At 36.4% G+C, this 22058-nt stretch overlaps 4 protein-coding genes across 9 annotated transcripts; 3 read left to right on the top strand and 1 right to left on the bottom strand.

The window, feature by feature from the left end:
• The first annotated feature begins 1546 nt into the window (after positions 1-1546).
• Positions 1547-3739, top strand: LOC105186343 (golgin-45). The gene is made up of 6 exons (XM_011146460.2): positions 1547-1779; positions 1946-2490; positions 2564-2763; positions 2886-3014; positions 3178-3403; positions 3491-3739. Exons 1-6 carry the CDS (start codon positions 1713-1715, stop codon positions 3653-3655), a joined length of 1332 nt encoding a protein of 443 aa, XP_011144762.1. The 5' UTR covers positions 1547-1712; the 3' UTR covers positions 3656-3739.
• Positions 3740-4816: 1077 nt separating this feature from the next.
• Positions 4817-8735, top strand: PIG-T (phosphatidylinositol glycan anchor biosynthesis class T). The gene is made up of 8 exons (XM_011146459.3): positions 4817-5222; positions 5293-5470; positions 5619-5850; positions 5958-6125; positions 6387-6684; positions 6863-7015; positions 7765-8011; positions 8159-8735. Exons 1-8 carry the CDS (start codon positions 5048-5050, stop codon positions 8412-8414), a joined length of 1707 nt encoding a protein of 568 aa, XP_011144761.1. The 5' UTR covers positions 4817-5047; the 3' UTR covers positions 8415-8735.
• Positions 8736-9850: 1115 nt separating this feature from the next.
• ova (ovaries absent) lies at positions 9851-15670 on the bottom strand. 5 transcript variants are annotated; one of them, XM_025297705.1, is made up of 8 exons: positions 15479-15670; positions 13848-14053; positions 13517-13657; positions 12861-13058; positions 12192-12368; positions 11531-12035; positions 10664-11457; positions 9851-10546 (listed from the first exon to the last, which is right to left on the bottom strand). In XM_025297705.1, the coding sequence occupies exons 2-7, from the start codon at positions 14049-14051 to the stop codon at positions 10721-10723; spliced, it is 1962 nt and encodes a 653-aa protein (XP_025153490.1). In that variant the 5' UTR covers positions 14052-14053; positions 15479-15670; the 3' UTR covers positions 9851-10546; positions 10664-10720. The 5 variants fall into 5 exon arrangements, with proteins under 5 accessions (XP_025153490.1, XP_025153488.1, XP_025153492.1 ...); XM_025297703.1 differs by lacking the exon at positions 15479-15670 and adding an exon at positions 14883-15068; XM_025297707.1 differs by lacking the exon at positions 15479-15670 and adding an exon at positions 14772-14838.
• Positions 15671-18695: 3025 nt separating this feature from the next.
• LOC105186341 (BRCA1-associated RING domain protein 1) lies at positions 18696-22008 on the top strand. Of its 2 annotated transcripts, none has more exons than XM_011146458.3 (8): positions 18696-19064; positions 19216-19404; positions 19639-19807; positions 19917-19997; positions 20097-20293; positions 20392-20619; positions 20703-20812; positions 21197-22008. In XM_011146458.3, the coding sequence occupies exons 1-8, from the start codon at positions 18997-18999 to the stop codon at positions 21685-21687; spliced, it is 1533 nt and encodes a 510-aa protein (XP_011144760.1). In that variant the 5' UTR covers positions 18696-18996; the 3' UTR covers positions 21688-22008. The 2 variants fall into 2 exon arrangements, with proteins under 2 accessions (XP_011144760.1, XP_025153493.1); XM_025297708.1 differs by having other exon boundaries at positions 18874-19064; positions 19274-19404.
• The last annotated feature ends 50 nt before the right edge of the window (positions 22009-22058 follow it).

Below are 22058 nucleotides of genomic sequence, written 5' to 3'. Positions count from 1 at the left end.
GGAACGAGAGCGTTCCTGAGTTATAGCTTCCTGGTGGCGCGAATGCTTCTGGCGCCACTCTCTTGACGAGTGACAGGACGTTGACGAGCCTTGTCGAAGGACGAAGGCAAGTCGTCGTCGTCGCCGGCGATACAAAAGAAAGCCGGAACGCGGCAAAATTCGCGGACGCATGCGGCCCTGATACAGGGGATACTTGCCGTCCGAAAGCGCATACGCCGCAGAGGTGGGAGCGCGCCCGCTCCACCCCCAACGGGAAAAAAAATCTTTCCTCATGCTATCCTGTTGCCAAGAATATTTGTAAGGGGTAGAACGCCGACGAGCAGTCTTCAGGATATATCTTAGACCGGTGTAAAAAGGTGACACGTAAAGCTCGCCTCACACATATGTGAGATGCTTGGATCCGGATTTAGAATTGGATTTAAGCATTTCATTTTTTAGAATCACATAATAATATATGTGACATTACATTTGCAATCGCAACTCGATTGAAAGACTCGTATTCGAATTCTGATGTCAAATCCTCGTTTGAAACTTGTCTCATGTATGAGATGTGGGATCTGAATTTAAAGTTAAACTTCAGAGAATTTTTCATTTGAATCATATATATATATATATATATATATAATTTTTAATATTGTAAATTGTAATTTTATATCTTTAACTCTGAATTAAAATCTGATCTATCTCATTTGGAACAAGTTCCAAGTGTAACTATTGATACAAATCTTAGCAGCTGAAATGTATATGTAATGGCATGTGTCGGTCGAAGAATTTGGCGAAAATTGCGCTTTTATAATAGCGTTTCACTAATATTTCTAAAGAAGAATAAATTCTTCTCTTTTAATAATAAACTTTTATTAAATAGCGATAAATATATTTTAACATTATTATTATATAAATATTCTTCATTGAAGGCAAACATTACTTAGAAGAAGGGAAGCAAGCTAATTAAGCTCTTTTCTTAATATTAAAGTGAAATTTTTCTATATGTGCAAATTCTCCGGCAAGAGTATCGCGTTTCGTTCATACCTTGTTCGTGCTTTGGTGCTATTTCGCCGACGCATACTCGCAAGGGAAGCTAGGGATAGGATCTCAGGTCCTTTAGAATATCATCGTCGGGTTCGAAACATCTTCTTAGACGCGTATGTCGACTTTCTCATATCCTGCTACTCGAGCTTGCGCTACCTTTTGAAGCCGTTCGCGTTAGATAATTCAACATATATATGTGCAGATTCCGTTTTTCAAATCTACAGGTTAGATACTTACTGATTCCAGTTCTCGTTGCGCACGCGCGTATTATTCAAACTTATTTTCTCGTCCTATAACAAAATTATCCCGAAATGCGTGAACGACATTCCGAATGAGTTCTTGATTCTTTCGGCAGACCTCGAGAACATTTTTTTTTCAACAAAGTCTTACCGCAACTGCTTGTTAATTGCGCCAATACGATTATGTTGTAGAATTTTGCCTCGTGAGGGCAGCACTATACAAGCATCGTCATCGTGGCGCGATCACAGCAGCCAATAATAGGTTTGATGTAATTCCTCTCCATTCCTTCTTGGCTGTGCTGCTATTTGTCATGCACATACATATATAGTTATATACTCCATAAAGAGTTTTGTTCAAATTATGTTGACATCGCGCATATATGATGTTTGTAAATATTAATTAGGTTGCATCATATCAAGTCGTATATCTGCGATTATTACGAAATGTCTACACTGCCAAACATGAATACGCCGATGAATCTCAGAAAACACAGTACTCATTGTCAACCAGGTTAGCTGTCATCATTATTATACTATCTACCTCATTAAAATATAAAACATTGACCTCTTTGACGTTCATTACTGCAATCGATAGTAAGGATAGTATATCTACTGACGTTAAAAGTTAATAGAGTGAACTTTGGTATATCTAAATTAATAAGCATACTTTTTTCAAGATGTTCATAAGATGGTTTGTGTTGAGCGAACACAAGGAGATGGCATGGAAAATGTGACATTAGATAAAGTTGAGACCAAGCAAAGTAGGAGTCGTCTGGGAGATACTCTTATTTATCATCCTACAAACTTAAAGCAATTGGGATCAACACCTCCAGTCGTGCCTACTGGTACAATAGTAAACCTAGTGCCAAAGAACATTAGTAATGTAAAGCAAGAGAAGCATATTCTGCATCCCTTAAAATCAAAGGAACCAAAATTTGTGCCATACGAACCATATAAGGCAGCTGTTAACCCAATAGTACCATTCGAAAAAAAGAACAAAAGACTGCTTAGGAAGGAGTCAAGTGTAAAAACCACTATCGCACAAGTGGCTGCAATGAAGATTCAAGAGTCTGACACAAAAGCAAAGGATTCTACAAAAGAGGATGAGAAAAAAATATTGGAGAATGAATGGGAAAGTGAAAAATGTGCGTATGAGGCAGAAATTCGCAAACTCAAGGAGGAGAACAGTCAGCTGGAAACTCAGTTAAAATTTCAAGCACAAGTATAATAATTATGCTTTGATTAACAGTCAAATTTATCTGAGCATCTGTAATATTCATATGTTATATGTATAGGTTAATGGTGAATTGAAGAATTTATTAGTTGCTGCAGTGGGAGAAGATCTTGAGACAAGAGTTCATCTATTGACCGAAGACAAATTACAACTTGCTCGTGCTCTCCTGAATTCGGCTCAGCATTTAACTACACACCAAGAACAAACAGAATGGCTTGCAGGCCAATGTGAAGTTTGGAGAAGTAAATTTCTAGCTAGTAGGTAATTGACAGTCATTTCCGAGATGACATGGGTATTTCTGCTTTTTACGGTTTGCATAGTTTATAATGATTTTTCTGATTCAATTTTTAATAACGGCATCATTAATGTGGGATTTATTATAGTTTAATGGTGGAAGATTTAGCAAGATGGAAAGCTGCACTCTGTCAAAGAACAACAGAACTGCAAGAATCTATGAAACGATTGTTAGAAGAACATAACGTTATTCGTGATACATCGCTTAAAACATATAGGTACATTATATAATTATATTTTATATACACACAATACGTATATAATATAATTATGTATATAATTTATTTTTATATTATATAAAAATATATAATTTTGTATAAGAAATATATTAATTAATTATATTGTATAATTGATTGACAATGGCCAATCTTGTTTTTCTAGGATGCTTACAATTCTGCGAGAAAAATTCGATCCGATAGGCACGACATCCGGCAAGAAGCACGAACTGGCTAGCACAAATATCGTAGATCTCACACAGGGATGTTGTCAACTCGCCGAAATTCTAAAAATCAGTCTACTCAGCGGTGTTCCGGATGTCGAGTTACGGAAAGAGATCAATATAACTGGTTTAGATATGAAAACGCTCGCAGAACACAATGCGGAAAGGGTGAGAAATGTTTGTCTTTGAATATTCCGCGAAAAGATATAACATGTTTGTGTATCTCGATGTAACAAGCTTATGTTCAAATTGCAGTTGCTGATGAATCAAAAGTTACCAATGTCAGGAAGAGAGGACATTGCCTGCTCCGCTGTAATGGGCGCGGCAGTTGCAGTTGGTGGGCAAATGTTTCTTCCACGATGTGACATTAAAAATATGACATGTTGTCCACACTGCAGTGGCGAGATTAAACAAATTTAAAAATAGTTCTACTTTTATATCTTCTATTTGATGCTTTTTGTACTAAATATATTGAATATTTTCATCTCATATCTAATGTTTATACAGCTGTTTGTTTTAATTTACGAGGAAATCGTTTTTCCGATATACATCATATAGTGTATAATTATTAATTAAGACATCTAATTTCAATAAGGATGAGGTCAAATCTATTGTTTCCTTTCCAAACTTTAAATTTGATTTCAAAGTCTTAAGTATTTAAAAAATGGGATCTTTAAAACGAAATTCAATTGTTATATATGCAATGCTGTAAGTCGAAAGAAGCAAATTTATAGTCATTTTATTATTTATTTGTATATGCTTGTATTTTATGTTTCACACATTTATACTAATATATAATAATAATTATTATAATTTATTTGTATAATTTATTTTGCACATATATGTATAAGTACCAATAATATTTTTGTTTTCTCACCACTATGTTTTCCTGCAAGTCTAAAAACTTTGAACACCAAAATGATATACCTTTCTTAGCTTTGTTTTCTTTCAGTGATGTGTGACGATATATTAAGTTTGAGGTAGAACATGAGAAGACAATACAAATTTTCACAATAAGAATACAAAGGGAAATAAAGGGAAGCAATACATTAAGTAATTAATGTAATGTTGTATTAAGAATAAAAAATAATTTATTAATTATATCATTTTGTATTATGCCACACTCAATTAAAAAATTAAAGAATTTCTTTTTCAAATATATATAGACAAAATTTAATCGACTGTAACTTTAGAAAAAATAATGACAAAGTAATTCAACCATTATTTTAAAGCTTGAAATCATTAGTTTTCACATACATTTATATATCACACATGCATTTATATATCTATTTCTAAATATCAATTTATTTTTTACAATACCACATAAGTATATTGCATCAGTCAGAAAATTCAAATTTTTTTAGCAGCAATTAAGAATCAAAAATAAAATTAAATATGATGCAACTTTAATCAATACTTCAGACATTAAAATCAACTCAACTAACATTTTTATATACATTACATATTCTTATGTACAAAATACAAAATATATTTCATTGTAATTGGTCTTAGAATATGTTTATATGTCTCAGTCTTTGGTTGGTGGGATTTAAATTTCGAAAAGTATGGAAGATGTAAATATTTCTCAGCACAGGGAAAGATGGAAAGAGTGGGGTAATGACGATCCATACCTCTATAAACAAAGATACTTTTGTGGGCGAAGGTATGCCTATTTCGAGTTTGACAATTTTATCGTGTGCTCTCATGCACGTCATCGAAAGTGTAACTAATGAATTACTACTGGAAAAGTTACATCGACTAAGTTCAACACGTGATTTATCAATTGGTCCGATAATATAACCTTCAAGTAAAATGTCTTCACACGTATTCGCGTTCATTATCGGCTTGATCGGTATTGTGACGTGTAATAATGCGTATAATGATTTTTTCGACGAGGAATTAATGCTGAAACCTTTGCCGAGTAATCACGTTTACGCCTACTTTCAATTCACCACGATATGGGAAACGGCGAAACGTGTGGAAACGCGTGAGTAGTATGCGATGTTCGTGTGTCAGTGTACTGAATGATTCATGTGAAAATGATAAAAATATTTTAGTTCAGCATTCACATCTTTTCCCAAGGGGATTGGGTGAGATCATAGGGCGTCACAATATTGATGAGCTACATGTGACTTTAACAGAGGGACTATGGAATTATAAAAAATGGGGCTATCCCTTCCACGATGCTGGTCCCGGTGCTGAAATTACTGCCTGGTTTAACAAAAATGTGACAAAGTAAAAGAAATATTCTTTCACAAATATATTTTTTGCAAACAGCAATGATATATACCTAATACCAGACACCATAAATTATTTTGCTATATATAGATTGTATAAACAGCTCTGACATAAAAATTTCATAATACATAGACTTTTTTTATAGTGTAGATGAAGGCTGGAAAGGACTGACAAATGCCTTGGCTGGATTGCTCTGTGCTTCTCTAAACTTTGTTGATGCATCCAACAGTATGTCACCAGAATTTACTTTTCGTCCCACTGGAGTCACAAATGAACCAGTCAATTCTAGTCACTTGCGCTATTCATCCCTACCGAGAGAGATAGTTTGTACTGAAAACCTAACACCATTTAAGAAACTGCTACCTTGCGACTCTAAGGTATTCATAGACTGAAATATTCATTATTGAAAGAGTACCACTATATCTAAATTTACAGTAATTGTTATTGTATATTATTATATATTTATACAATAATTTTTTTTTAGAGGGGTCTAGCGACATTGCTGAATTCTGCACATATTCATAATACAAATTATCATTCCATTGGAATACATTTTCGGTCAATATGTCGCGACATAACTTGTACAACAACATCTCTGGAGCTGCGACAGACTGTCTCTTTGATATACGACACGATGACAGACATGAATCAGGTAAATCAATGAATATTAAATTTATTATTATTCTCCTCCGATATAATAAAGATTAAACATAAGTTTGATTAAGTGTTACTTAAAAAGATTAATAAATTTAATTGAACTAAGTTTAAGTTTTGATTTGTTTAAATTTCACACCGACATTCACTGTGTTGTGTTTCTCTATTTAGTATGGTTGGATACCGCGAGTCTATCCAAACATGTAGAACATTTAATTATTGTCATATATTTTTGCCAATCATTCTTCAATTTACATAGGACTGGTCGATTCGAAAGTTCTTTGGCATGGGTCTCAAGGGCGCATGCCCGCTCGCTACGTTGAGCAACATATATGTTGATACATCTAACAACAATACGAATCACATATACGAATTGACGCCACCGCCAAGCGCGAAAATCTTGAGTCTGCGTGGAGGACAGCAGAACGAAATAGCAGTGTATGATATCCGAGCGCATTCCAATAAAGGAATGTTTAACATCGCTGCTGTACATAGTATGCCAAAGGCAAACACTATAAACTACCCTTCGATTCTCTTCGCGAATAGATACATCATCGGTATGTATTGAGCATTAAGCCAAATCTCACATGGATTAATTTCTTTTATTACATTATACATATATCCTTAAGAATTGTAGCTTCCGAAAATCGAGTTCGTCGAGATATCGTTATATTCTTAAAGTAATACAAATAATAAACTCGCTACACGTTAATACATGTTAATACAATTCTCCAGGATATGGTCAAGAAAGAGGCAGTTTAGTGACGAAACTGTATAACAATCACTGGCAGGCATTAGACGTGATTCTGTTGGAGAATATTCCATGGTATTTGTTAGTTTATTTACATTCCATCACGATAACCAGGAATGGTCAACAGGTTTCCCCACGTAAGTGCCATGTAAATAGTAAAAGATAAAAAATAAAAGTAAGAAGTTTGATTCTAATAAAAAAATAATATGTTACTCGGTTGCTTTTCTTGACCGAAGCAATATTTGTCTAGGAATATTAAAATTATTTTTTCGTTACATTTTCCTAATTATTTAATTCTGCAGTAATTCTTTTTTCATTAATTTTGTAAATAATTAAATATTTTAAGTAACTGCTTCAGCCAGTAGTCGAGTTTGGACCTCCTTACCTGCTAAGTCTTAAAAGGAATCAACTCATTATAACATAAAAATTAAATGTCTTCCCAAGGCTTGAATCAAGCAAAATTTGATATTTAAATCCAAATCCTTACTGTTTGAATTTGAACTATTTGGAAATCTCAAATTGCAAAAATTTAAATATAAAATCAAGTAAGATTTGATTCGAATAATTTGCACATCTCTATCAATTTGTCACCAATTAGTCGCGTCAAAAGTCTGACAACCATATCGACACATATCGTCAAAATATATATTCTCTTATTGTATAATGCTATCATGATCAACATTTGCAGTTCGTTCTTATCAGCCATTATTTTCGATAAAAAAATAAAAGGTACAATATAGAATGATCTAAGGTCTGCTATCGAAACTATGCAACTATGTAACGTCCCTATACAACTTACGCAATTAGTAAAATTTATAAAAAGAAGTTTTATTCGTGAAAACTGTATAACATGATTATTGACACATTTTTTTTAACGATATTACAGTGGCGCAGCGTTATCTGCCCGGGAAGGAAAGAAAGAGTCCGTACTATTTGGAGTTAATATTGCGTCTGCCGCCGCACTCGGTTACGAAGGTCTCCATTGACATGGACTACCTGTTTCTCAAATGGCAGGAGTATCCACCGGACGCTAATCACGGCTTTTATATGGAACCAGCAGTAGTGACGGCATTGTTACCTATAGCCAGAAACTATACCGCACTGCCACTCGATGGAAGTACGATTACCTCGAGGTTGGTTCGCGTAACGTTCGTTTTAATGTCATTTCTCCGTCGATCAGAACGCAAACGACAAATCTCGTTCGTTGTGAACTTATAAAATAAGCGTTATAAATAGCTAAATCAACGATCAACTTGGTACTTAGAATGATAAACTTGCAGTTTCAACGCTTCGCGAGATAACTATCTGGTACAATTACGGACAGAATCCTTGCTCATCAGTCTTCCGACTCCTGACTTCAGTATGCCTTACAATGTCATATGTCTGGCATGTACGGCCGTCGCATTGGCGTTCGGTCCACTTCATAATATTTCCACAAAGAGATTAGTTTTGAAGCCCATCGAGAAGGACTGGAAAGGTAAACTATTTTCGTTCTTTGTAGGAAAGATATTCAAAACGAAGAGGAAACAGGATTGAAAAATCTAATATATATATGTATATATATATATGTATGTATATATATATATATATATTAGATATATATATATATATTAGATATATATATACATACATACATACATACACATACATATACTCATACACACGCACACACATTCTTGTACTTGTTTGTTGTCAGCCGTAAATATATAACGAAGGTATATATTTACGTTCTTCTGCTACAAGACTGTAAGTTTTAATAAATAAGTACGAGGATTTTTTCTTCACGCAACTTTTCATAATTATAAGAAGAAAGAGTTTTCTCTCATAGTAACAAAATACATGCCTGTTTATAAACCAGATTGACTTGCTTCATTTCTATCGTCGAAGTACTCTTTGGAAAATTAAAAATCTTGCAAATTTCTTACCGTGCGAGACGATTAAAAAGTGTGTTCGTATATTCCGTTCTGTACCTAACGTGTACATATCTCAACTTATATTTACTTAAATCGAACCTTAACCTATTAACGTTATAATAGCGGGCGTATGTAACAAACTAAACTAAATGTATTTTGGACTATACTATATACATAACGGGTTTATACGAGCATCTCACAACCCACAAAGTAAATGTCAACAGATTCTCTGATGAATTAATCTTTCAAGTTGATTTTTCCTCAAAGAAATATCCTTTAACGGCTCAATAATTGTTATGAGAATTTACACCTCATAGCGATATTACTGATTAATATTAACATTATATAATGTTTTCATTTTTATACATTTCAATTAATTTCAATTTTCTTTAGCACTGTAATTCAAAATTTACTTAAGGAAGCTTGTAATGTTGACAATTGGAGAGTTGCATCATAAATAATGACTTATTCAAGTATTTCTAGATTGTCTAGAGAACCTATCATTAAATCATTATTAAATAACTGCGAATTATGGGAAACCCTATATTATATAATCTTCAAACTAGAGCTTTTTCCAATGTTCATTTGGACCTAGCACTATCCGAATATCCGATTTTACGGACAGTACGTAATTGTGACGCTTAAAATCAGGACCATGGATAAAGATGGATAAAGATTCGAATTTTCTGAGTCAGAGTGTAGAATTCGAATCCGGATTCACGTTTGTGGTAATAAATGATCTGTTCTTTATCGCTGTACTCCTTACACTAGTTTGCACTATGTGTTCTCTCTTTTCCGCTAACTGTGGTTGGTTTTTTCTCAAGTATGGTATTTCTTCTCAAGTACCGAAAGTGTACACCAGTTCAGCGATAAAGAAGAAGTCTTGCGATTCCTCTAGAAGATTTGACACGCGACCGGATATCAACATTTCTTAATTCACCAATTCAAAGCATGTTCACCTTCAAGCAACGGACTTTCCGTCTACAATCGTTTTAAAAAGGTCCCCACCGTAAGATGTGCGTGTAATCGTTTAAAACATTTTAAAGAATAAAACATCTGTTTAACAATGCTTTTTGTATCTTCCATTATTAATAAACAGTTACAATCTTGTGAATGTAATCGCATGTTATACGTATCTTAAACATTCATCGCATAACGATCACAGGTGACCAACGAGGCGTAAACGGAAGGCTTAATGCCGATCATCGATGACCGTCATGGCGAATGTATTAATGACTCAACTTGCTTTCGAACACTTTGCGGTCCGTGTTTCGCGTTACTTAACTCAAATTAGTCTAGATTATAATCTGTATTGAGCCGTATTTTTTCACTGCAAATAAGTTTCGATATAAAAAAACTTACTCAACCGTAGGTCTCTGTAATCGTTGACTAATCGCGTTTCTCATTATGATATCTGCGGACTGCAAAGTCGAAATTCGTACGACATCGTTACACAGTCGGCGGGACCGCAAAGTGTCGATTGGATACGAGCTCAGGTGGGCTTATTTTATAACTTCTAACGCTAACGACACTGTCGTTAAGTTACAGAACAGGCCGCCTATTTGATTCGACTGTCGATTCTGATCTGAATCTGAATTAAAAAAACGCGAATTGGCCGCCAAATGGCGCGGTTCTGAATTTTCAGACTGGAGTCGGATTTCGCATATCCGAGTACTCGTGCGAGTTTTGAGCCTCAAACGTGATCCAACTTGACATGATATATTCTTCTCTCACTTCTGTGGCAACTGTCTTGATCTTTATTCGCCGAAACAAAAATAAGAGATTGTAGTAATTATGCAAATTAAACCTAACATAAACTTCTCATCTACTCGAACAGTAGAATAATAAATATGAAGGAAACAATGTACATACATAACAATACGTAAATGTTATCATCTTAGCAACTTCTCATCCGCGTGAAGCTGATATTTACGGCGCCGACCTGAGAACTGGAGAAAGGTGTGCGTACTCGTTCAATACGCCAGTTCGAGATTTGTTCGTGCAATTTTCGATTCTGTCTTCGTTCAGCACGTTATTCGATAACCGGTCCGTCGGCGAAGGCGCGGGGCAAATGTAGGGCTTCGTGTAGTGCTTGTTGTTCGAAGTGACTTTTCGTAGAAAGGACCTCGTGATCAAAGACTCTGTGGAATTCATAGGATCGCGGTTCTCGTCGCAAGCTGGTGTCAAGGTACGCCGATCTTCCTCCTCGTCAGACGAACAAAGATCGATCAACATGATCGAGCTAGTCGTACTCGATCTCTTCTCTCTCAACGATTTCGACGTAGGTTCTGCGTTATCCACGCCAGATGACCTCACGACGGTCGATGTAGCCGAGGCTTCTGTAGTGTTCAACGCTGTCAACGCTGTACTGATACTCGCTTCGTCGTCTTCGACAAGAATGGGATCGGATTCATCTCCCAGTGGCGTTTTGCGTTTCGTAAACACCGACGAGTTTTTTTGTGCGTCCTGCCGCGACCTCTTGTCGCGACCTGTTTTGCAAGCCGGCCCTGCTCTTCTCATCAACATCACTTTCCCTGAGATCGTCGGTGGCTGGTACTGCGAAGGGTCTCGCTTCAGTTTTTCTATGTGCTTCTGATTCAGTCGGGTGAGAACGGCGTAAATGGGTCGACACGCAGCGTATAACAGTTGTGATTCTATGTTCAGAGCTGAAGAAGGAAAACATATAGACATTACGCAGTCCTTTCCCATGGTCCTTCCTCGTTAACGACAAATGATTACCTGACTTGTTCGTGGACGACTTGACCAATTTATATTGATGCACGTAGCCATCGGTCGGCTTGTCTCGGTTTGGTTTATACGTGACCACCCATCTGTCGTAGTCCGGCTCGGCGTCCAACCACTTCGGTCTACATGAGCTGCTCAATATCGGCGCGATAACGTGTCTCTCTATTCGGTCTAATCGTTCTTGTTGCGTCTCCTGAGTCATCGTCTTCGACTTCTTCGCTAGCACCAAGCCAGCGGGCGACGAGAACGGGATGGTGGCGCATCTTGCGAAATTGAGAGACCCCCTAACGCGCCGAGACGTTCGTCTAACGATATTGTTGTCAGTCTCACTTGTGTTATTCACACCAGGCTGCTTAGGTTCAGTCTCATTTGGTTTTAGATTAAAGTATTCTAGAAATTGATGCTGTTGTTGCTCGGTCTCGATCGGGGACAGATCCGGTGTGGACGACCGCGAGCCGCTGCCGCCGTGGTCTTGCTCGCCGCATATCTTCTCATGCTCCTGATATTCGGCAGACAAAAAGTATACGTACATTAGCGCTTATTGTTACATCTAGCTTATTGTTACGTCGCGCGCGACTGTGGCTATACTTGTGGCTTCTAACGACGAAGAGGTTGACTCGATAGAAAGGTGATCGTGATAAATGGGACAGCGTACCTTCATTTTTGCGAGGCCAACGAACTCGGCGTCGCAATTGTCGCACAGGTAAATGTCGTCGCATGGTGGCTGGACCATCATAGGGATCTGTTGCTTTACCTTATTACCATAAGTCAATGCAGTTGCGTTGTGAGACAGCAGCATCCTCCGCGAGGTTTCATTCTTTTTATCATAATTCTGCAAGAAAGCTTTCTTACATCCACTGAGTCGGGGCTACGTGGGCATGTAAAACTGTAGCGAAACAAGTCAAGATATGTAAACGTTGTGAATATACAAGATGTCCCGTTCTCGCGAATTTAATTTTACCGAGAGCTTCTTTTTTGAGAGAAAGGGAACAATTTAAAGATGACTTTCTTTCAGTGGAAACGTCGAGGCACCAACAATTTCTGAGATACAAATCAGCTTAGTTTGCGAGAAGTGGGGCTTTTCGCAAATTAAACTTTAAACGACCAAATGGATAAAAGTTATTTTCCTTCTATAAATTTCAAGTAGACTTTACTCTGACAGGATTTTATTTTAGGCCACTTATCTTCACAACCACGTTACGGAAGTGATAAGTCACCATAGATAATGAACTCTCTCGACATTTTCGACAATTCGAAAGGAGAACCTGTTAAATAAAATTGAAGTAGCGAGCAACTTGCATACGCGATTTATAAGCATACACACCATGTTCTCATTGCGAAACGTTACTAGGAGCTTCCCCGTGCTCTTGTGATATAGACTAGTCGTCGAGTCCCAATTATTCACATACTCCAGTTCCTCATGCGGATATCGCGCCAAGTAGGAACAAAAACGTAACAAATATTCGCTTCTGTGGTATGTATAACAGCGGAAAACTAATTTCTTTAGGTTCGCCATCCAGTTCTAAAATAGAATTCGAGTCGAGTACTTTCAGAAAGACAGGACTTGACTTGTGTGTTATACAGAGTGTCTGAAAATTAACGACAAAATGCGTGATACTGTACGTTTCCATAGTCGGCATCACGCACCGATCGTCTCGTTGCAAAATAAATATAAAGATGTCTTAAATGAGACCGCGTCTACAGAGCTCGTCCTATTACTTCATGTGCACTTATTCGCCAACATTTTTTAATCGATTCGCTTAATAATTTCAATACGCGCGAAAGCAGTGATACAGAACGTACGAATTGTTAATAAACTATTGCAAAATCTGTAAAAAGGTTGAAGTTTCTCTTATTAAGTTTGATACGCTCTACCTGCACACAGACATTGTATTATCAATTGTTAGATACTCTGTATAACACTTCATAGTCTACAAAGTAGAGATATGAAAAACAATCTAATGATAGCAGGTAGCTTACATCATTGATCTTTTTGGGTCTTGTCAGCGGATTTGAAAATTTTATATCTTGAGGCCACCACTGAGGTTTATTAATAATTTTAGTGGTGTCATGCCCCAATGAACAATGAACCATGAAGGATATAAAATGTTCTAGTTGTACCTGTAAGACAGTCATCATCAGTATGGATTCATAAACAGAATCTAGATAAAGTTTATACTATAGTAACATGCACTTCTGTAGCTTTATTCATTTTCAAAAAACCAATTACAAAACTCTAGAAACACAAAATACAAATCTGTTTACACAAAGTATCAAGTAGAGTTACTGACATATATATATATATATATACCATTGTGATCTTCTCCAAAGATGTAGGATGCCCATTGGCAAACAAAAGAGGAAGATTGGATATCATAGAACTCTCCTCCCTTCTTATATTTCTGTTATCTTCTGCAAATGTATCATTGGTGATATCCATTTTGACCTCATCTACACCATCAGAGGGTCTGCATTCAGGCACATCTGCTGTTCCATATCCTTTGTTTTCTTGCATAGCTAAGGGTTTCATGTTTCCAAAGTTATTGAAATATTTTCTACTCAAGATACATTTACTGTATAAATCTTATGTCCCTTTTTTGCACAGGACATCCTGTCATATTATTTTCCTTGTTGTGTATAGAGTAAACATTTCTCATTACAAGCACATACAAGTATAAACATACTTATAAACATACATACAAACATACAAAATCCTATACTAAATAACACTGAGACAAATCTCTAAGTTATCCCACAGATTTTATCCGACCGTTCTGCAGAGAATGGTGTGAGTGTGATATTTCCTAACATACCCTGTCTGCCCACACGGAGACAATCTCAAAAGCGGGTAATGACAACCGATCTCTTACTATGCAATCTCTAGCACCGAAGCACTATGTGTAAGAGGCATTCCTTCTTTTCGGGTTGAATGCACTAGCGCACTAACGAGTGCCGTACACAAATCCACACAAAGGAACTCGCGTTTTACATAAGCAAATTCGGAAGCTCATATCGGCTTGCGTTACATTTCATCGAGCGAGCGGTTCATATCACCGAATTCAAGTAAGTCACAGGTCAGTGTGAAGCGGGACGCAGGACAGAGCTACGAATGATCAGGACGATCTACGTCGTGGCCGTCTTCCGTGCGGCCAATGCATACGTGGAAGAGAGAGAGAGAAAGAGAAAGAGAGAGGGAGAGAGAGAGAGGGAGAAAGAGAGATGCCTATATACTAACGCTTTACATTCGGATAAATCAATGTACGACGGAAGCCGCGATCCACAGTGTGAAGCAGTGCATTCGATCAAGCTCGCCGCAATCACGATTGAGCGCGACACATCCGTATACCTTTTTTGGCGATCTCGCCTTATTTCCCGTGCTGCGCGGACCTCAACATCGCTGCACGACGACGACACGGCGCGTCGTCCGGGCCTCGACACCCTCGCGCCACATTTTTCTCTCTCGGTGCGATAACGATGGCGCGTATATCCGCTTACTTGTCCCTGCTCGTCTTACTCTCTCTTCCTCTCCCCCTCTATCTCTCTCTCTCTCTCTCTCCTTTCTATCACTTCCGGATCGACCGAGCGACCGTTGCACTTCTCCTAGGGTACTATCACGAGGAACACCGTGCGCCCGTCTCGCTCACAAAGTGGATGCGCCCTTGGAACGACGTGGTGACCACTCGTTCGTCGCACTGTAAGTACACTCACATCGCAGCCGAGGTCGTCGCGACGTCTCCCGACGAGGCTCGCCACGACCTAACCGCGACTTAATAGAGAACCTAACCGCAGCCTAATCTCGCGCGCCAGCGTTGACATGCCAGCACGAGAACCTTTCTTCCTCCGCGAGCGAGAAGGTACTGACGACAATGACGACGGGATGATGACGTGACGATGATGATGACGTTGACAATGACGACACAGGCACTAGCAGTCGGCACTCACTGATTAAGCGACCATATATACAATCTCGAGCGCGCACCAAAATGATAAGTGATAGGATTGTGAGGTCCGCGCGAACACAATCGCGTGGCAGAACGATCGGGGCGATGGTTCCTGCCGATTGACAGTTCTCTCCTGCTTTCTCTCCCCCTCTCGCTTCCTTTCTTTCTCACTCTCTTATCCTTCTGCAACTATGTACTATAAATGTCAAGATGGCGATTTTCGGGCGGCACGTCAAATCAACCTGCCTTTCTTCACGCCGTTGGGACCGCACAATCACCTCGTGACGTATCAATCCCTCGCTCTCAAGGCTCGGAAATAAACGCCGAGTCGGCTCACAGCTGATTTTTCCGTGACGCACGACTCTGATTCTTCGCAATTCAACAACGATGAAAGTCGAACGACAAACGCGGGAAAGAACGGCGGGAAGCGAAATATATCGAGGCAATTTCGAGAACTCGCCGATGCGCATGCGCTCTGCGTGAAAAATTGTTCTCCCCTCCTTCTTACCCCAGTCACCATACGCCAATAGAAAGGAAATTGAGTTCGTCTCTTTTTCCTTCTATACTCTGATACGATATCTTTCTCTTACTTTTCTTACCACAAATCTAAATATTTTACCTTGTCCGCACAGAAAATGACAAACACGGGAAATTTGCAATGTATATTTTTCATGTTTTAAGTAAAACACAAGTAAAACAGTTGAAGTAAATCGTCAAGTTCTTATTGAACCAACGGCTGCATTTTGAACTATGAAAAATGTTCTGATTTGTTTTGAAATATAATGTATAGTCGGTTGTATAGAAGGTTTCTGGTATTCGTCGCGGCTATATTGCCGAATAATAACGTCAGAGACATAAGATGACACGCTGAAAATTCTTACGTTCTATTTTAAAATAAAAAAAGATTTATATGAAAAAATACTTCAGATCTTTATACTTGTAAAATATTCCGAGCTATGCTTGTCCGAGCTATGCTCCGAGCTTCTCCTTTGATAGTTAATCCACTACAAACCTATATAACACAGAAGTTGCAGCCAATATTGGCGCAACGTTGAAACAATGTTGCAATATTGTAGCAACGTTTTTTTTTTCAACTTTGTATACTGTGTGGGAAAATGACTGTAATATATCTAGTCATGCGCATGCGCAATCATTCCACATAACTAACCTCATCTTATAGTGATTTTATGGCTGTTGATTAATTTTTAAGGGAGAAACATAGTGTTAAAAGCATTTTATAAGCATCTTGTAGCAATTTATATGAAGTATTCTTTCAAACAAGTATCTTTTTATTTGGAAATGGCACGCAATAATTTCAGGCATGCATTTCCTCTCTTCTGACGTCATCGATTAGGAGATCCGCACTAGGAATCAAAAGCCTTAAAGGTTGCAACTATCAGTTACATAAGCCGGAGAATGTTGAAAGTTATCCTTAATCACCTTAATTGTTTATATACTAATGAAGTTTATTACGCTCATATTACCTTACCATACATGCAAGAGATTTGTCCCATGTGTTTCATCACTATGCAGGCAGCTATATTGTTTCTATCAATAGGATTCAATCAATAGAGAAGGTTCGTATGTGCCCGAAAGATCGGGACTTCCTTAAAATAATGTGCAAGAGATTCTGGGGAAACTCCCACCCTATTTTCCATTAAAAAAGTTAATTGGTTTAACCAAAGTTAGATTAGGTTAGGGCTAAATGAGAGGTTATGTTTTAAGTTCAATCGTACTAGCTAAGTTTGATCGTACTCTGTTTAATATACCTTGACTATAACCTATAAAGATTAATCCTTATATCTTAATATATCCTTTTTAATCTTATATAATTTTTGTTTAAAATCAGGCAATTATATTTAGCACTAAATATAAATCTCCGATTAGATAAAGTTAAAAAGTTAGGTTATACATTGCGAAATGTAACTTCAGGATTGAATTTTAATTTCACATTTAGTGATTATCTTTACGCAGGTATTATTTTTTAATAAAAGTTAAGTATGAATTGTAATAAAAGTAATATCTAATAAACCTTTTACAATTAATAAAGCAGTACAATTTTTACTTACCCATACTTATACCGAAGCTATATGCGTCCAAAAGCGCATGTCATGCGACAGACAAATCAAAATGGTGGTTTTATGACGTAGAATAATAACCTATATTTTTTCATTGTACAGTAATCGAGAAATATTATATGGATGTTCAAGTATATTTAATATGTATATTTAATGGTCTGTTCATTGTAGCTGCACTGTTGAACTGGTGCAATAAGTTAAAGTGAGACAAATATAGGTTTTCTCACTCTAGCTTATTGCACCAGTTCAGCAGTGCAGCTACAAAGAACAGACCATAAAATATATTTACAGAATAATTGGCTTCATCTAAAATATCAGATATTATTAACGTCTGTTTTATGTAGTACCCCAGACAGCACATGATCTCCTGGGGACATCGTATGGACGTCCTGAGGATGAAGAAACGTCCCCCCAGGACATTCTTAAGACGTTCTGGACATCTGCTGTTAGGGTCATATACATATTTATACATATATATACATATGGGTATTGTGTATTTGTGTTGAGTGATATATATCGACGATTATTTTATTCAATTAGTTTAGAAAATTACATTTCGTCTTTGTTTCGCAGTAAATATATTTGCAGAACTATTTTGCGTAAGATTGAAGAAGTTTATGAAATTTATTCTATAAAAGTTTATATATATATATATATATATATATACACACAACATTAGAATACTGAAGATATAATGAAGGTTATTTTTATATTTTAATATTCTTTATTTTATATTTCAATTTACAAATTAGCAGAATATTTCTCAGCCGAATTAACATAATAAAATGTATGAATGTTACGTAAAAAGGAAAAAAAATTATAAGATTAATTACAAGAACTTTAATTATTTTAAATTTTATTAAGTAATCACAATTTACTAAAACACATATTTATTGACGTTATCAGTTTGACATAATTAATTGTGAATTGTGTTTGTCGTTAGAAAGTATGGCAACCCGTAGTAAAAATTGCGAAGTTAAATTGTGAAGCAATAGCCATCTATGAATATTGTTGTAAGTTGTCACCGTTTCTGTTTTCAAATTTAGCATGTTGGTAAATCGGAAGAATTCATAGTCGGATCTTATATTTAAGATCGTCTGAAGTTTATCTTCAGATGCTGTACAAATTACTTCATTGACTGATTGGAGTATCTGAAAGTGAACTTAAGACAATTTTAAATAGAAGACTCGACTATGAATGACCGACCTATATCCTCAGTATTGAAATTGCCACACAGAGATGTATGACTGGCGTAGGAGCGGAATTGTTCCGCTTGGAGCCATCTATTGAACCATGAACCATGAACCACACAGAGATGTTTCGAATTACGCTGGAAGTGATTGCTGATTTAACGAAATCAAAAATAATGAATTGCTTATTGTGAAAGTTTAACGTAATTATTATCGTAGTTTGGACATTAAAAGGATCAATTCTACAAAAAATGGATTCGTGGTCAAATACAATAACTGCATTACAGAGTTTTGGAAGCATTTTGGTTTGTCAAAAATGGTAATTGCATGTTTGTTAAATTGCTGTGGCCAAATAGCTTATTCCTAACTAACTGATTGTAAAATTCCAATATACCATACAACAAAATATTTATCTCTCTGTTATATGTGCTAGTTTAAACTTATATATTGTTTTGACATTCCTTGTATAGTGGACTTAAACCAATGTCTCCCATAAGATTCACAAATTGTGAACATTTTTTTTGTCAGAAGTGTGCCAATTCTACCACAATGTGTTATATATGTAAAATATCAGTACAGCCAAAGGATATGAGTCACAATCATATAGTATCCAACCTCATTCGGTGTTGTGATACTATTGCAGAAGTTGTCAACATGAAGTATGTATAGATTTTCTTCAACATAAGTGAAAATAAAGTTTCTAATAATATAGTTAGTCTTCATTTTTAACAAATCTCAGTGCAGACAAACAGTTGCACATATCATAATAATTAATGAAATAATAGCACTAAATATATAACTACCTTCGAGCATATAGTACTTGAAGATATATTTAGTGCTATTATTTCATTAATTATTATGTACAATAATGTAACAGTATACCGTTATTTTAGAAACTTATGGGACGTTAATATAGATCCTTCCAATACGTTAATGAATACATCAATGAATACCACAGTTTCTAAGACAATTTGTACACCAAAAAATATACATATACCTAAGAGAAACATAAATAAGCCAAATTATAAGGGAGAAACACAGCTGCATACTGCATGCTTGAAGGTATAAATATATAATTACAATTTCTCTAGATATAAAAAAATGTTCTTCTTTTGCCATATTTTCAATAATATATTCCTAAGATTTCAATCAAGATATAATTGTGTTATAGAAAAACATTGAACATGTCAAAATTCTCTTGATGGCTGGAGCAGATCCTAATACAAAAGATAATGCTGGTTGGACTCCACTGGTAAATGATATGTCATTTATTCCTTATACTTTTTGTTATATCATATTGTTAATTCTATCTTGTTTGATATATTTTTCATTTTTTTGTGCAACATTTCAGCAAGAAATAGTCAATTATGGACATACCGAATTGTGTGAAATATTATTGAAAGGTGGAGCATTTCCCAATACACCAGGTGATGAAAATAGAAGACCGTTACATGATGCTGTAATATATAATAGAATTGAAGAAGCTAAATTACTACTTCAATATCATGCTGACAAAGATGTATATGATAAATATGGCAAGAGTCCTTTGTATGTATTATATATATATATCACAGTTGAAAAGATAATGTAGTTTATGAATAACTCTGTCTTACAAAATTTTAATTTTATATATTCTAACTTTACAGAGACTACTGTAGGCCAGAAATGAATGAGATGCGAAGAATTCTGATGGGAAGTCAAAAGTCACCACTCTTATCTGAAAAATCATCTGAACTCAATCACACTCTAGATAGATCATTCATTGTAGGACAGGACAAATTGGTAGTTCTCGCTTCAAATTTGAAACCCGAGAATCAAAAGATACTTAACCTCGTAGCTGCGCAACATAAATTTAAAGTTGTGACCACAGATAGGTAGAGATTTTCTTTTATGTTTGTTTTCTTTTAAATGGACTTTTAAACATCTGCATGTAATGCGATCAAAATTTGTTTTCCAGATCATCTGTTACACATGTCATAGTAGAGGCAAACAGGCAAAACATTACAAAATTGACAGTTGATGTCATGTTCACTATTGTGCGTGGAAATTGGCTTCTCAACAGTGAATGTAAGACAAAATATAATCATGCGTCTCTGATAGTTTTTTATACTACAAATAATTCAATTATTTAGTATATTAATAGAGTTCTGTGTAAATTCGGCCTCTATAATGTTTTTAACTAAACGGATTTTGATCGATTAATGGCATAAGCACTGTGATAGGCAGGACAAATCTTAGTCATTCTTGGACCGATTAAAATCTGTCGAGCCAAAAACACTATAAGATTGCCATGCATAAAGTAAAAATGCCATGTAAATAGTGCAAACTTGAAAAGCAAAAAACGCTCGCTTCTGACGTTATCAATCGAAAGATTCGCGACAAATAGCCAGGGACATTAATTTATGCAAAGGATACCTAATTGTAATTATGTTAAGGTGTACTTGTTTAAAGGGATTGCACTGGCGGGAGATATGGAGGACGTGTCTACCATGGATCTGGAATTGTTTGAAATTAGCGGTGCGCCGATTCTCGGCGTACCAAGGAACGCAAGACTAAACGCAGAGTGCCAGAAGCCGCGTCTCTTCAACAACTGCTTTTTCCATTTCGCACTGCAGGCAAACAAGGAATATCGAATTGACGGCTTACGTTTGACGAAGAACGATCTGGTGAAACTGGTGAAAGAAGGTGAAGGGACTGTGCTGATTAGGGAACCGAAACCGGAAGACTTGAATGACGCATCGCAAATGATACCTTTTCACACCGCCGACGACTCGTCTCATCCTCTGCATAGGTGCACTCATTATGTCATATATATACCGGGCAAAGGTGAGCCGCTTATCAAATACATGATGCCGCATATCAAGAGCCTCCCGCTTATATGGCTGATCGAGTGTATCGAGAAATTCACTCTGGTCGATCCAGCCTTTCTGGGACTGTCCTAAGTGCCTAAATAAACGTAACTAATACTCTTTGTATCAATGGAATTTTTCAATTCTCAAACGTAAGCTTGATTTATATATTTTTCTATCACAAATTACTTATTGTGCGATATATTGACCAATTTTCAACGAAAAATTCCATATATTCCATTTCAAATTTCATATAATAAAACATGTGTATGTATAGAACTTTCTTAAGCGAAAGTTCTACACACACACACACACACACACACATAAAATGTTCGATGAGATATTGTCGTGAATAGAAATAGGATAAATAGAACAAATAGAATAAGTTGAGAGAATAAATGAACAGAATTACTATTTTTAGATGTCGTCTTGTGCGTGCATGCGTGTATGCGTAGTCGCGCGCG

This window comes from Harpegnathos saltator, unplaced genomic scaffold (genome assembly GCF_003227715.2).
Source record: "Harpegnathos saltator strain DR-91 unplaced genomic scaffold, Hsal_v8.6 scaffold182, whole genome shotgun sequence".
NCBI classification, from domain to species: domain Eukaryota; kingdom Metazoa; phylum Arthropoda; class Insecta; order Hymenoptera; family Formicidae; genus Harpegnathos; species Harpegnathos saltator.
Note: the sequence above shows the minus strand (reverse complement) of the source record. Positions and strands in the feature narration are given on the sequence as shown.

What these genes read in the sequence shown, in the direction of transcription:
- LOC105186341 (XM_011146458.3), top strand. Translation starts at nt 18,997, where the DNA reads ATGGATTCGTGGTCAAATACAATAACTGCATTACAGAGTTTTGGAAGC. An exon ending in TGCATACTGCATGCTTGAAG is followed by an intron (nt 19,808 to 19,916) that starts GTATAAATATAT and finishes ATTGTGTTATAG; the next exon opens with AAAAACATTGAACATGTCAA. An exon ending in TTGGCTTCTCAACAGTGAAT is followed by an intron (nt 20,813 to 21,196) that starts GTAAGACAAAAT and finishes ACTTGTTTAAAG; the next exon opens with GGATTGCACTGGCGGGAGAT.
- LOC105186343 (XM_011146460.2), top strand. Translation starts at nt 1,713, where the DNA reads ATGTCTACACTGCCAAACATGAATACGCCGATGAATCTCAGAAAACAC. An exon ending in CAGTACTCATTGTCAACCAG is followed by an intron (nt 1,780 to 1,945) that starts GTTAGCTGTCAT and finishes ACTTTTTTCAAG; the next exon opens with ATGTTCATAAGATGGTTTGT. An exon ending in AGTAAATTTCTAGCTAGTAG is followed by an intron (nt 2,764 to 2,885) that starts GTAATTGACAGT and finishes GATTTATTATAG; the next exon opens with TTTAATGGTGGAAGATTTAG.
- PIG-T (XM_011146459.3), top strand. Translation starts at nt 5,048, where the DNA reads ATGTCTTCACACGTATTCGCGTTCATTATCGGCTTGATCGGTATTGTG. An exon ending in TTTAACAAAAATGTGACAAA is followed by an intron (nt 5,471 to 5,618) that starts GTAAAAGAAATA and finishes CTTTTTTTATAG; the next exon opens with TGTAGATGAAGGCTGGAAAG. An exon ending in GGAAGTACGATTACCTCGAG is followed by an intron (nt 8,012 to 8,158) that starts GTTGGTTCGCGT and finishes ATAAACTTGCAG; the next exon opens with TTTCAACGCTTCGCGAGATA.
- ova (XM_025297705.1), bottom strand. Translation starts at nt 14,051, where the DNA reads ATGCAAGAAAACAAAGGATATGGAACAGCAGATGTGCCTGAATGCAGA. An exon ending in CTTTGGAGAAGATCACAATG is followed by an intron (nt 13,658 to 13,847) that starts GTATATATATAT and finishes ACTGTCTTACAG; the next exon opens with GTACAACTAGAACATTTTAT. An exon ending in CGTTTCGCAATGAGAACATG is followed by an intron (nt 12,369 to 12,860) that starts GTGTGTATGCTT and finishes GCTTTCTTGCAG; the next exon opens with AATTATGATAAAAAGAATGA.